This window comes from Antechinus flavipes, chromosome 3 (assembly GCF_016432865.1).
Source record: "Antechinus flavipes isolate AdamAnt ecotype Samford, QLD, Australia chromosome 3, AdamAnt_v2, whole genome shotgun sequence".
In the NCBI taxonomy this organism is placed as follows: Eukaryota; Metazoa; Chordata; class Mammalia; order Dasyuromorphia; family Dasyuridae; genus Antechinus; species Antechinus flavipes.
Window position 1 is genome coordinate 478561378 of NC_067400.1, and position 15407 is coordinate 478576784.

Genomic DNA, 15407 nt, shown 5'->3' on the forward strand with positions numbered 1-15407 from the left:
CCATCCCTATAAAATACAGTCAGAGTTGTGGCGGGCATGTGCCAGATGTTTGACAATGGCTTAATACCAGAGTGAAGGATAAGTTAAATTGGATACAAAGAAAGAAGAAATTGGATGTGAGGCCCTAGGTTAGACTTGAGTGATTCATGTGCCTTACTACCTTCAAAACTCAGTTCAATACAAGCTCCTAAAAGCAGTCTTCCCTGATTATCCCGACTCTGCTTCTATCATGCCTTTTCTGTTATAGACAGGATGCGTCTGTCTGACTTGTATGCATAGAGTGCAAGATTTCCCTGCATATTCTGGGCAGAGATAGAATCCTCGGAAAAGAGAAGAAAGAGTATAATCTAAAGCAGAAAGGATCAGAACGATGAAAGCTAGAGATGGGTGAAAGTAGAGCAATTTGAATTGTCTTTAAAAATGGTACAAGTAGGAAGGGCAGGATTTTCCATTGACGAAGATCTGGGATTTTCAGTGGACAGCAATGAGTTAACATTACAAAATGGCAGCTTGCAGAGTTAATGCAATTGTAAACTATATTAAGAGAGGAACAGTAGCCAGAAATAAGGAAGTGATAATCCCTCCAAGCTCTGTATTCAGTTGTGGTTACCACATTGTTAAGCTATCCAAAAGAGAACCATCCAAAAGAAAATGATGAACGATTCAGAGAATTTACTTCATAGGATTAATGAAAGGAAAAGGGAATGTTTGGAAGGTGTAGAAAGAAATGTGAAAACAACCTTCAAATATCTGAAGAATTGTGATTTGGAAGAGGGATTATGCTTGTTCTACTTGGCCTCCGAAAGCAGAACTAGATGCAATAGGTGAAAATAGCTAAGAGGAAAATTTATGTTTGATGTCAGAAAAATCTTACAAATGAAATAGTTGTTTGGTCATTTCAGTCATATCTGGCTCTTTATGACCCCATTAGGTGTTTTCTTGGCAGAGAATTGCATGTTTGCCATTCCCTTGGCAAACTTCTCTAGCTCATTTTACAGATGAGGAAACTGAGGCAAGCAGGGTTAACTGACTTGCCTCAGGTCACACAACTAATAATTTTCCAAAACTGTATTTGAAGGTGGAAAGATGAGTCTTCCTGACTTCAGACCCCAGCACTCTATCCATTGCACCATCTAGCTGACCCTCCAGTCTTGGACAGTCTCAGAAGATAATAGGTTCCCCCTTCCTTAAGACCTTTAAAGTAAAGTTGATATGACCTTGTGTCATTTATGTTAGAAATGAGGATTCTTTTTATAGTCAGGACTAGATGGCTTTCAAGGTCCCTTTAACTCAGAAATTCTGTCCTTTATAGAATACTTGTCATTGGATCAGAGAACTAAAGCTAGACGGGAATTCATGCACCATTTAATCCAATCTCCAGATTTTACAAATGAGGAAACTGAGATACAAGTGATAAACATCAGAGGCAAGATCTGAATCATGGTCCTCAAAATCAGTGCTTTTCCCCGCTATATTCAGTCATGCTTCAGCAAGGTCTCAAGGTCCTTTGAAACAGGCTCTATCTCTGATCTCAGTAACAATTGTTTGAAAGTACAACATGATGGGAGAAAAGATGCCAATCACACTCCCTGGCCACAAAAGCCCTATTGGTACAGGACACAAACCATCTTGATTTTCTTATATTGTAGCTCTTGACCTTGTGAAATAGCTAAGATAATAGCTTTTCATTATTTTCTACCCTCCTTCAACTTTGGAAGGGAAACAAAAATTGAGAATCCCAAAATTAAAACTGATAAAATAAAAATATCTGTCCTCCTGGAATGATTTTTAGAGAACAATAAATACCTTGGGAATTTTTTTTTAAAGAAAAAATTTAAAATACAGAGGAAGAGGGGAATTAATGAAAGATCTGGGGACTTTCCATTCTTAATATAATGTTTTGGTAATTTACCCTAATATGGCCTACTCTCTATTTGTGGAGAGAGAACAAAAATAAAAGGTAAATTCTAGATAATCCCTAAACTTTATTTTACTCAGCAATTTCACCTTCTCTTTTCTCCGCCAAAGCCTTTTTATTCAGAGTTGCTAACAAAGAGAATCAAGGTTCAATTCAATTCAACAAGACTGGATTGGGTTACAGCTCTTAAAGCTAGAAGTGATAAAGGGCTAGAGATAATCCCCAAATGGGGTAATATGCCCTCTGAATAATCAGTAGTTAACTGAACATTTTAGGCAGTTTTGTTAATGGTAGGATTATATTTATAGAGCACAGTAGAATTTACAGCAGGATCATCTAGTTCAATGCCATCATTTTTACAGATGAGGAAAATAAGGCAGAAAAAGATTGAAGTGACTTTTTCAGACTAATAGAACTAGATAGAACAACTAAAGCTAGAGCTCAGATTTCCTGGACTATACATCAGTATTTTCTTTCCCCCTCTCCACTCATTAAGATAGCATTAATTTAATAAACATTTTTGAAATTCTTACTATGTTATAGGTCTCAACATTCTCCAAACCAAGCTCACCAACTTATTCTTAGCCTACTTCTCCTTCTATTCTTGAAGTCTCTATTAATGGTATCACTCTTTTCTAGGTCACCTAGGGTGGGAAACCTTAGCATCATTTTATATTTTTCTGTTCCCTCACTACCCACATCAAGTTATCTACCTCTGTAATATTTGCACCCATCCTTAATAGTTTTCATGTTTTCTCCCAATGTTGCAGAGCAATATCTCAGCATTATTATACCAGAGGTAATTCAAATTGGGAGTGGGAGTGGGGAGAAAAGAGATAGTAGTAGTGCAAAGAATAGTCTCACCACAGTTTTATAAGGAGAATGGTCCATTTCCTACTTCAGATAACATGGCTTTCCCCTACAAAACAGTTGGCAGAAAATATTCTTCCTGAAAAAAGAATTCCCTTTGAAAGAATCATGGCAGGGTTGGAGGGTAGTTGTACAGTTTGACATGACAGACTGGTAGAGATCTATGGGGTGAGACACAAGGACAGAGGTCACCAAAAGGAAAACATACATCTTTCTAGACATTTGCACTCTGGGGCCAAGGAAGTCTGCCCTTCCCTGGTAATAGCTTAAAAACACTGAAGAGGTCCCTACTGATGAAAGAAATAAAATTCTAACATTTTAGATTACCATTAAGATCCTCTATGTTCTGCCCCAAAGTTATCTGAAGCTATTAATCCCTTTCAGAGATCTTAAACCCATAATTAATGTGAATCTCTATTTGCCCCCCACACAAATGCTGTTCTTAGGCAAAGTTGTGTTTTGCTCATACCATTCCTGTTCTTGCAACTGTCTCTTATACCTGTCTTTCTATTGCCCAATTTTTAAAACCCAACTCAAGGTCTGGTTCTTCCAGGAAACTTGATAATCTCTCCAGCTGAACTGTCTCTCGAAGTCATAGAATAATAACATATTACAGCTAAAAGGTGCCTTATACTAAGAAAATCTAATTCAACTGCTCTCTCTCTTTTTTTTTTTATTTCTTCTTCCTCTGTGCACAGTTTATTCTTTTCCTGTAGAATCTGCAAGTTTCTTAAGGTTAAGGACTGAGTGTTCATGTTTGTATTCTCAATAGTAATAGATAATGCATATTTGTAGAGTTGGGCTGCTATGCGATGAGTAATAATAATAATGATAGAAATGAATGATGTACTTTAAAGTTTGTTAATCATTTTAAATATACTATCTCATGTAAATCTCACAACTGTGTGAGGTAAGTGCTGCTGGTATCATCATTTCTTGCAGATGAGGAAACTGAGGCTCAAAGAGATTAAGGCTCACCCTTAGTCACAAAGAAAATAAATGTATGATGAACTTGGATTTGAATCTAGGCTTTCCTGAACTGATCTAGAATTCTATAAAGTGTGATGAATGAGTGGCCTTGTTTGGAATTTCGGAATTGATCTGCAGCCAAAGAGTGGTCTTTTGAAATCTCTTGGAAATTTATGGTGTGGAAATTACAGTATAAAAAGCTAGGAGCTATGTGAATTATGGGCAAAAGTCTAACTGGAGATTATCCAAATCAGACAAGTAAATGGTCACCCAGGTTAGATACTGAAAAACATTTGGTCCTTATTGTTATTTCTCTTTCTCTCATTTTATCACTCAGGGCACAAATAGTTTACTGATGCTCTGCCTGATCCTAGGTAATTCTGAGTCGTCAGCAAGGAAAACAATCCAAGGATATTCTAATGCCTTTACAGAGAGGACTTTTGGAATTGTTGTTGAATATAACACACATTACACACATATGCACTCATTTAAGGATGATTTTCCAATGTGCTTGTATAACAAAAATTGTTTAAAGACATAGTTAATTCTGTGCTTTTAGTAGCTCCTCCCATTTCATACACAAATCTGTTCTTCTCCAAGTTGGTCCATCTGCCTCTCCTTCCATGACTCATGATGATTCATTCCTGAAACTGTGAGCATGGGTGTTCTGCAGAAAGGTAAGGAGAGGCAATGCAGAGCAGTCAGAAGAAACATGCACAATATAATCAGAAGGCTTGCTTCCAAGCCTGAGCTTAATCACTAATAAGCTATGTGATCTTGAGTCATTTTTTTTTCATTTCTCCTGGCCTCACTTTCCACATCTATAAAATGCAGGGAATAGCCTAGATGACTTCCAAGACTATTTTCAATGGGAAAGATCAATGGAGCATTTTAATCAGTGATGAAGAATTTGGGGCTCTTAGGTATGACAGTAGCAGTCTGAACTCCAGCCCAGAAATCCAGCCGGTTCCATCTCATTCTTCTTTGTCATTCCTCAACATACCCCTAAGTCAATTTTGCTGGGAGTGAAGGAAAGTAGGAGGAGGGGCATTATAGGAAGTGTACATCATAACTTGCCTCACAGTCAAAAAGCTGGGTGCTGGTGGAGTGAGCCTTATTCCCTGAAGAAACTTTGCACTGGGCACAAGAGCTGCCAGCTTCCAGACTTTTTCTACCTTCTCTACACTTTTAAACTTCTTTCAATGTATTGTCTTCTCCCATTAAAATCTAATCTCCTTCAAGAGTAGCACTGCTTGGATTTGTATTCCCAAAGCTTAGTGCAGTACCTGGCACATGTTCTTGTTAATGATCCCATTTGGAGTTTTCTTGGCAAATTGCTTTGCCATTTCCTTCTCTAGCACATTTTTCAGAAACCTAGGCATATACAGTTAGATGACTTGCCCAGGGTCACATGGCTAGTAAATATCTGGGGCCTGGAACATAGTGAGTGCTTAGTAAATTAATGATTTTTTGACATGGTTTAACTTGATGAAGAGGAGGATATATACAATAGTGGATCGAAGGGAAAGAATCACAATTTTACCAGATGAAACAATTTGAAGACAGATCTTTTGTCTTATTTATCTTTACATTTCTCTCAAAAGCTAGCATACTGTTATGCTAGCATACATCGCTGTCATTTAATAATAGGTATTCACATATATACCTCTAATGTCTCCAAGTAGTTTATCTCAGAATTCTGTGGATTAGGATTTACTACCTTTGTCTAGAGAAGAAGCATTTTCTATATAGGTACTTCTGGACTAGGCACTACGGTAAAGTGCAGGGGATATAAAGAAAAGAAAACCTTTGATCTTTGGCAAGTTTCCTTACGTGTAAAATGAAGGGATTAGATTAAATGACCTCTAAGATCCCTTCCAGGTCTAGATATGTGGGCCTAAAACATGACCCTAAAACCAATAAGAAAATAGATTCGAAGACATTAAGTAATTTTCCAACGATCATACAGTCCACTCACCCCAACTCCTTCCCGCTCCCCCAATCCATCTCTCTTGACTGGTGGGTTTTTTTGCTTTTGTTTTTAGCTTGTTTTTTGCTATAACCAATCTCAGTGTAATAAAGAAACGCTTTTTGAATCAACTAAAGGAGGAAGTGCTGTGCAATGTCGAGAGGACTACATTTGAAGTCTGAGCATCTGAGGTAGAATTCCTTCTTTGTCACCAGCATAGCCTTTTTACCTCTTTTGCCTCTGATTCCTTCTTTAAGTTTAAGACTCTCGCCCACCCCTCCCCCCATTAGAGGTTTAGACTAAATGCTCTCTAAGGTCCTTCCAGCTCCGTATAAATGATCCTCTGAGTGAATCTCCAAAGCAGGAGGGAGCCTTCCTCCGCCCAGGGCTGCTTAGTCTAAGACTTGTGGTTTCACTCCAGCGCTGGTCCTCTGCCCAGAGGGGTTGGGCACTGTATGTAGCCTGTCCCCCGCTCACTCCTCCATCAGGTGGAGCAGCTCTACACTCTACTTCACTGCTCTGCTCCGCTCTCCTTTCCTTCCTTCTCCCATTCGGTCCGAAGGAGGGAGACGAGCGCGGACCACCTGGAAGAGCCAAAGAGGTTTAACCCGAAGCGTGCAGAAGGTGAGTCTAATGAGGACCCCGGCTGCTTTGGGCCCGGGGTTGGCGTGGCCGCTGTCGGGGCTGGCGCCGGAGCCGTGCTGCCTCCCAGTCCTTCAGGTACCAAGCTCTCCTTCTTTCCCAGGTGCTGTCTGTCGAAAATTGCAGTGGTTTTTCCGGCACTCAAGGTTGAAATGCCTCCTGGCCCTTTTAGAGGCAAGCAGCTTATCACTTAACATTGGGTTTATTGGGTTTCTGCCGGAGTCCGGAGGCATCGAGGTTGAAAGGAGACTGAGGGGAACGGAGCTGGCGGGGGTACATCCGAGCCCATCCGGAAGCCAAAGAGAGAGAGTGGAGTAGGTCGGCGCTCTGCCCCTCTTTCTAGCTTCCCCCATCCCCACCCCTACGGGACTGGGAGAGAAACACATGGGCGAGTGCAGGAGTCAGCGAGTTAATTTCGGTGGATTGCAATTTATATACATATTTTTTAGAAATTTATTATCCGTGCTGTATCTCCTCTCCATGAGTGTCGCTCACCGAGAAGTCTATCCTCCCCCATAGCCACCTCTTTCTTCCCCTCTCCCCCCCCCCCCCCATCTTCCTCCAAAGCAATTCTGGGCCCTGTTCCAAAGAGGAATTTCTATAAGAGATTACAAAATTATAAGTAAAATCTCTAAATGATAAACCATGAATCAAATGTAATATCTGGTGGTCATAGACAGGTCTGGAGTTATGAGACTTTAGAGTTATCTAGTTTAACCCCTATACTTTACAGATGAGAAAACTGAGGCCCAAAAATGTGCCCCCAGCCACACAGGCATTTCTAAGTGACAGAATATGTTTCAAATTCAGTTACTGAGATGCCAAGTTCAAGTTCACTTCTTTCTCCATTGTCATACTGCCTCTTTAGGGTGCAATTCACATGTAATAGGATTAAAAATGAATTGTCCAGGATTTAGGTATTAGATCCCCTTCCTTGAAATTAGAGCCAGAGCCCAAAACCACCTCCATTATATGGGCTGCATTTGACAACTCTTGCCACAGGTGGCTGGAAAGTTAGTGAACAAGATAGAGAACTGGGTTTGCAGCTAAAGACATGGGCTCCAGTTTAGGTTTTGACACAATAGTTGAAAACTTGTGAGCAAGTTATTTATCCTCCCTGAGTTTCAATTTCCTCCACTATAAAATTCGAGTGAGGTAGTGGTGCTGGTAGTGATGATAATGATGATGATGATACTTGTGCCTAGGATCTGTATGAAGGTCAAATGAGAAAAATGAAGGTAAATGAAAAAAAATACTATTATCAGTGTGTAATTATATACAAATATACATATAGATACCCAAATAGCTATTCAGCCTATGGCTGAACATATTTACATATGTTGACATTTTTAAATTATTCATAAGAGCTATCTCTAGCATGTAGTAACTCCTAAATAAAATTATAATGTATCCAGCTAATACCCATCATTTGATTTAATATTTATTTACCTCTTCAAATCAGTACCTTAAGACTGAGTTGATGGTTACCTTCTTGGCCCAGTTTATTTAAGTGATGAAAGACACTTTTGTCTCAACCTCCAGAGGACTACCTCACAATTCTCTTTTGCTCTGAATTTACTCTTTTATACCCAAAGCTAATGTTTGTTTTAACTCTCTCTTTGACATGCTAACACCCTCTTCAGAACTGAGTTAAGCAAACAAACCATTAGGTTGAGAAAAGAAGAATTGACCCTAGCACACTGTTTTACTAATTTGCTAACCTTTGATGAAGAACAGCCAATTGTCTTTTTCTATGAGGATTAGAGTTCTCCTAGCTTGGCTCAGGTACTTTGGGAAGTGCTTTGTGGTCCGGCCTCAAGAGTTCCTAGCAACAGAATTTATGCTTCCAATTAATACAGTTTATGCTGTCTTTTGAATAATTCTGGGGCTAAGTGTATAATGCTAATGTGGGACTATTGGGGAGAGACCTAAAAGCCCTACCCAGGCACCAGGATCTGATGGGATTAATGGTCTGAATTTGGAATGGGATAGGACAAATCAAGATACATAACTCCCCTGGTCCCCATAGAACTTTTCAGTCCTACCCTACTTTTCAGTATGTGTTGCTTTGCAATTAAGATTCTTAAGAATTACTTCATGTTTGCAATTTTGCTAACCTACCTAAAGATAAGTGCTTTCAAAGTATGACTCTGTGTGTTCTATTTCTTTTTAAATTCCCAAACCTCACCTAGGATGATGCCCCAAACATGAAAAACACTTACAAATGCTTCTAAACCACATAGACTTAGAAATTTTCCTAATCTGATACCACAAAGGAAGAGGAGATATTTGGTCAATGATAAAAGGTCAAAGGGTTTTTACAGAGTAGAATTTTGCTACGACCTTGATCCGCCCTTGGTTCTGGGAACTCAAAACACCTTTGCAAAGAATAAGCTCTGAGAAGTAAAGGAACCTAGCTCTCTTTCTGAAACTCCAAATCAAAAGACTGGCTGCTCCCCCCCAGGTCTTTGCTAGGAAATGCACAAACAAAAAAAAAAAAAAAGGGGGGGGGGTGAAGAGAATGAAGTAAAGAAACAAATCTGGGTGGTTTTCCTTTCCCTTTTTTGCATTTTCTTTTGTAGCTGAAAACCAAATAAAGTCCCCCATCTTGCTCATACAATCCTTTTTTTTTTCTTTACTAAGACAAAGTGGTACAATTGGCAAGTATGCTGAATTTGGAGTTATTAGAGGACCTAACTTCGAATCCTGACTCTGCCAGTCATGAACACTATGATTTTGGCAAGTAATTTTATTGCTCTGGATCTCAGTTTGTTCATCTGTAAAATTCGATTAAGTGTCCTCTGAGCCCATTTCCAGCTCTAGAATCTGTGATCCTATGTATGTTTCTTCCCAAAAAAGAGGAATCTTGAATGCTTCTTATCTCTTAAACCACTCTGCCTCTAATGCTGCACATTTTTTCAGCGTCCTATCTAAAGATGTGCCCCTCTCCCACACACAGATCTCTGCACACTTTCCCTCTCTGCCTTCAGTACACACATAGTGTCCAATTCCACACTACTCTTTTTCTTGCCGAGGGAGAATACTTATGTGTACATAGCTATCATCTATTTCTTTCCTATTAAACAAAATTATGTTGTATTTACAGAGAGTCAGAGACACATTCCCAGCCTGAGATTTTTTTTTTAAGTGTGTGTGTGTGTGTGTGTGTGTGTGTGTGTGTGTGTGCCCATTGCAAGAGCAAAAGCCAAATCTTTTCCTCCTTGGGGGGAAAAAGAAAAGAAAAGAAAACATTTGTTTTCCCTTACCCTCACAATGTTTAGCTCCTTTCCCCCCTCCCCACCAAACCAGTATTTCCTCTTTAATTATGACCTGTTTCTCTCCCACCTCCTTCTCCTACCCCTCCAGCCTCAGTGAAAGGAGCTGCTGTCACTCAGTCACTCACACCCTCTCTCTCCCTCACTCACTGCTGTGGGAGGAGCCCTGCTGGAGGAAGCTGTATGACTGGGATGCTGAGAGGCTGAGAATGGATCTGCAAGGAGTGTGTACGTTACTGAGGATCCAGGTTTCCAGAGGCGGCTGAAAAAGGCGACTCGACTTCAGCTGGCTGCAAGAATAGAGAGACAGACTAAGACAGACGGACAGGGGAACAGATGATCTCGGAGCTCGGAAGAGGACAAGCGACAGAGACAGAAGACGAGAGAGCCCGTGAAGAAGAGAAACTAACTGCAAACCTAAGTTCCTCTTCCTGCTTTCATCTCGGTTCGCTCTAAGGAATGAAACCTTTCCAGCTTGATCTGCTCTTCGTCTGCTTCTTCCTTTTCAGCCAAGGTAGGACGGATGCATTACTGAGTTGCAAAGAAAGTCGGCGGCGGGGTTGTCACTGAGGCAGTGGGCAGGGATGTGGGAAGGCATTGGCCACTCAAACTGATGGATGCGCCGCTCACTGCCAGGCAGGCAGAGATTCAAACAGGGCACTGCTTCTTTTCCCTTTAAAATGCAACAACATGCTACTGTTTCTTCCCTTTGAAAGTGAGGGAGAGAGAAGGCGGGAGAGGGGGAAGGGGGACGTTCTTCTCTCTTTTGTCAATGCCCAAGAGGAAAAAAGAAAGAAAAAAATGATCAAAACCACCCAAATCCACCCTTTTCCCATGCAAATGAAATCACTAGTCCTTTAGGTCCCGGTGATGCTAATTGAGGTGTGTATACGTACGTTTCCCCTCTGAACTTCTCTTCACCTCCTTCCCCTAAGATCGCAGCCAGGAGGCTTTGTGTGGATGGATATTTCAGCTGGCCCTGGAGCTGTTTGGGAAGAGTAAGTGAGTGGGAGAGCGCGCGGGGTGGTTGTATAGGAGCCGGAAGGCGCTGCGATTCCTGCACGAGCCAGCGTGCGGTGGAGTCATTTGCAGTGGTTACCAAAAAGATTTGTGTAAAAGAGTTTGCCCTGGTTTGCCCCGGATTTAATGGTGGTTCCAGGGTGGTGCCGGGCTCTGAGCCCGAGGGCCACGTTTTTCCTGTCTTAAACGCAATCGAGCCCCCTGGAGCGAGCATTCTCTCTCGGCTGCCCAGCCTAGCCGGATCCTGGAAGCTCGCTCCGAGGGTCTGGAGAGAACTTTGGGGGGCTGTGGGATGACAGGAATGGGAGGCTTGGAGCTTGGCAAAAGGCATCCGCGGTGGCTCCCTTCTCAGGAGGCATCAGAAGTCACCTGGAGAATCGTGTTTGAACGGAGTAGATCAAGCAGTCCCTTCCAAGAGCCATGGAATGTCAAAGCCGTCAGTGCCATCTGTGGCACCGCAAGGCCAGCGCCAGTGCCAGCTCAGATCTTAGAGGGACAGGACTCACATTCGGGGGAAAATATACAACCGAGCAAGTCCATCTGTTGATTAAATGAAGGGTAAAAGTTTTTGAGAAAGCAGAGCCCTGCCATGCATGACTTCGGCTCTGCAAACATAACAGCATGCCTCCCTTCCTCTCCTGACAAGGGGAAACCAAATGTAAGCAAAACCAAGCTTACCTCCTGTTCCCTTTCGGTTGTTATTCATAGTGCGATATTTCCTGTTATCTGCGTCTTAGCTCTCGCTCCACTTATATCTAATAAGTTCTAATGAGGGCTCTGTGTGTGTGTATGTGTGTGCGCACAGCTAGCTGTGTGCTGTACAGTGCATGTGTGTATAAATACATACACATTCAAATAGTCCTCTACTCATCACAAAGGCTCCTCCAGCAACAGGAAGATAAATTGTCTTGCCTGGAGTTTTCAGGCTGAATGAGTAAGAACTATCTCTGAACAATGACACAGAAGCAGCTTCTGTGATATTACCATTTTAGAAGATTATTTCTTTCTTGAGTGAATGAGTGAGTGAGTGAGGGTGTAACTGTGGGTATATGTACATATATACACAATCTGGCCCTTTTACTGGTTTACTCTGAAAGTTGCCTAGCAAACGCTTTGAGAACAAGCCAGTACTCTCCTCCAGTTACCTTATGTGGGGCAAATGCTTCTTTCTGATTGTCTTCGGTGTCTTAGGAGCTTGGATTTGGGCTCCAGAATGGCATGAGGAGCCCTTCTGTGTGTGCCTCCCCGCCTGCCCGCTTGCCTGAATCACTAGAGAGTGTGTGACTGCTACTTTGCTTATTCATTTCTTGACACGGAGCTCCTCGGCTGCTGCCTCGTATGGATCTTTAGAATGTTTACCTCAGAAGGTTAAATGCACTCAGCTGCTGTTTCATCTCTCCTCAGCCGTGAGTGCAGCAGGAAGGAATCATGGCATTATGTAATTCATAGCTCCTTGTTTATTTCTAAGTGCTCTGGGCTTTGTGTGCCCACCCTGCCCAGCGGGTCCTTAGCCAAGAGAACCTAGAACCAAGTGCTGATTTAAGGCTACCAGACAAGAGAGGCCAGAGAATCAGAGTTCCTTCAGTTTCTCCTCTTAACTGAGCATTGTAACCCTAAGAGCTAGAATTGTAATGAGGTAGCTACTTCAAGCTAGTGCTCCAATTGGTTATCTCAGAAGCCTCTTGGGACACATGGCTTCCATGCACTGGAATAAGGAGTTTGTTGATCATATCTTATGTATTTCCTTACTGACTATTTAAAGGGGCATCTATTTGTCTTGATCTATAGATATTTTTCATATCATGGATACGCTTTTGGTAATATGAATCTCACAATTCTACCCTGCACCCCTCTAACTACCACTGGATTTTATCTTTTTTTTTTTCCATTTCCCATTCTGTGTTCCATAACTCCATAGCATTACTACACATAGTCTCCTTTTATGAAGTAGTTATCCCCAGATTCCAAAAGGGCTCAAGAGGATTAGTCTATGTGGCTTCAAATCACTTCCATGGGACAACGAACAGGGGTTTCCCTTCCTATGCTCAATCACCCACTCAAAAATAGAGCCTATTCTTCTATGGCATTTTTCCTGACATGTCATGCTAGAAAATTACTCACTGAGGTTGAGTAATGGAGGGTATAATGTCCCAACAATGCTTTTTTGTGGGTTCTTTTCCCAGTCTGTGACAGGCAACCAGGTAGATAGATCTGTTTGCTACCCTGCAATAGTTCACATTGGACACCTGTGTTGTGACCACAGGTCCCTGAGGGTATAAACCCCTTCCATTTCCTGTTCGATGATTTCATTCCTGCTCTTCATTTGGTGGAATATGGCTGCAAAACATAAGTCTCTCCAATAGCTTTCTAAAGCTTCTCAGGTAGTGTTGTTAACAGATTGGCTCTTCAAAGATTTCAATCACACCTCCAATCTTAAATTGTCTGTTGTCTAGCCACTTTCCCTATAACCATTTACAGACGAGAAATTAAAACATAATTAAAGGCAATGATCTAATGTGGCAACATGCCTTGAAAGTTTTAAGGTAGCTTGGGATCCAAGGTTTATTTATTTTTCTTAAGGTAACAGTAGAAAGAATAAATGGCATTCCTTCACTTTTGGTTGCTGCCAACAGCCCTGGGACTAGCTCCCAACAAGGATATGGAGAGCTGCCAATGTATGTCTGTGTTTGTGGGTTTCTTTCTTGCTGGGGCTGCCTCTTCCTCAGCTGTCAGGGCCACGATGCTTTGTAGAGAGCCTGATAATGTCACAGCACAATTTGCCTCCTGCAGAGAAGAGGCATGTTCTGCCCTGGGTGTAAAAAAAAAAAAAAAAAAAAGGATTCTCTTGTCAACCTTAAACTTAGAACTTCTTGTTTAGCCCTTTTATCATTTCCCTTCTTCCACAACTTTCCCCTCCTTTAGCCTTCTTATTGCCCCATCTTAATCATATGCCCATTCCTGAATGTCCAAAGCCAGGAGGAGGGAAAGAGAGAATATAGAACCGAAACTTTCCTACCTTCCATCATATTGCAACTTGTAAGAATGCTCAGGGAGCCTTACAGAATTGAGAACTTGGCATGATCTACATAAGATGTTCTTAAGGAAAAGTTTTTCTTTACCTCTCTCTCCCACCTCCCACCCTTATCACTTGGGTTCTAGTATTCTCTGTAACAATTTTGCCCTCACCCCTTCCCATGCTCCTCACCCCCATCCCAACTGTAAGCTTTAAGAGTAAAACTGTCTTTCTCTGTCTTGTTTGTATCCCCAGAGCTTAGCGTTATACCTGGCATAGAGTAGGTGTTTAATAAATATTTATTGAATTGGACTAATAGCAGAAAATGTCACAATATATTCAATTTTTGCAAAGACTTTGTAGCCCCTTTGGGGTCATAGGCCCTCAGGTTGGATTAATTAAACTTTTATTATGTTTGCATTTGGAAAATAAAAAATCTGTCCTTCACCTATTAACAGCCCTTACTTTGGATGAGCAATCTGAACAGCTTTTCTGTGGTACCATCTCTACTTATTTTAGAAAGAGTCTAAGAAATTAAAGAACATTTCAGATGATAACTCTCCTTACCGGCCTAGTGGATGTAGTGATTTCTCAAAGAAGTTGTTAGATGGTCATAAGTCTCATGTGGAAATTTAGATGTGGAGTCAGTCTCAGTGAGAATAAAGAAAATTGGTCCCAGATAGTGCAGGAAGAAAAAACAAGGATGGGGGGAAGAAAAATGCCTGAGATAGGAGAGCTGGCTGGGGAAGAGAGTAGAGAGAGTTATGACTAAGACTAGAGCCAGAAAAAGTGGGGTTATAGGTAAGAATTTAAACCTGATGACTTCTGATCTTAAGATTATGGTATCATGGATTCAAAAACACAAAGGATTTTTGATGTTATCTTAGTCCCATTCCCTCATTTTTCAGATTTTACAGAATTGAAGCCAGAGGGGATCAAAAGATTTGGAGTTGGAAAGGACCTTACTGACCATATAGTCCAATCCCACCTCATTTTACAATTGGGAGATTGAGGTCCAGGGTGGAAAGTGACTTGACTAACTTTATATAATTAGTAAGTGAGGGAGCCAAGATTTGAATTAAGAACTCCATATTCAAGATACTTTGTATTGTCCTCTAACTTTTAAAAGTCCTATGAGGGGCAAATGGAATTAGGTTGCATAAGAGAGCTTCCTTTGGGTGCCTTCAAAAGTATAGTGTGGATGCCACAGGTGTCAAGAAAAATGAAGAAAGATAAAATAAGTCTTTGATGGAAGTTAGAGAAAGGATTTGGGAGAGGGCAAAAATTTTGAAAACACTGGCTATTATTCAGAAATGTCATATTGGAAAAGATAAAACAAGTATAATTTCTTGTTTTTATATCTCCGATTATGATTTGTTCTTCCCTGCTGTGTGATGGCTTTTCCAGGAAAGGGAGAGTTGTTTTCTTTATAAAAGGAGTTTAAGGTCACTGCATAGTTGCCAAGGGCACATGGACTTCAAAAGCAGGGTGCCTGGTAAGGGAGCCTGGGGGAATGGCTGGGTGGGGTGGGTAGGAGAGTAGCCTTGCCAGCTCCCTTCTCTGTGTGTGGGGGTATGGAGTGCCACTTTGATTCTCCCCCCTTATAAAAGCCTAGTACTGGCTGAAGAGGAGAATCCCTGGAGGGAGAGGGGGATGTGGGGTGGGACTAACTCCTCCACATTTGCTTGGAGGATGCCCAGCCAACCTCCTCCTGGGCAAGAAAGGGAGGAT

At 41.4% G+C, this 15407-nt stretch overlaps 1 protein-coding gene across 2 annotated transcripts in view; it reads left to right on the top strand.

The window, feature by feature from the left end:
• The first annotated feature begins 6223 nt into the window (after positions 1-6223).
• Positions 6224-15407, top strand: part of KIRREL3 (kirre like nephrin family adhesion molecule 3) — a 771808-nt gene continuing 762624 nt past the window's right edge. For both annotated transcript variants that reach the window (XM_051986700.1, XM_051986702.1), the window contains exons 1-2: positions 6224-6350; positions 9735-10157. In XM_051986700.1, coding sequence (XP_051842660.1) covers positions 10103-10157 — 55 coding nt within the window. In that variant the 5' untranslated portion in view covers positions 6224-6350; positions 9735-10102. The remainder of the gene's footprint in view (positions 6351-9734; positions 10158-15407) is intronic.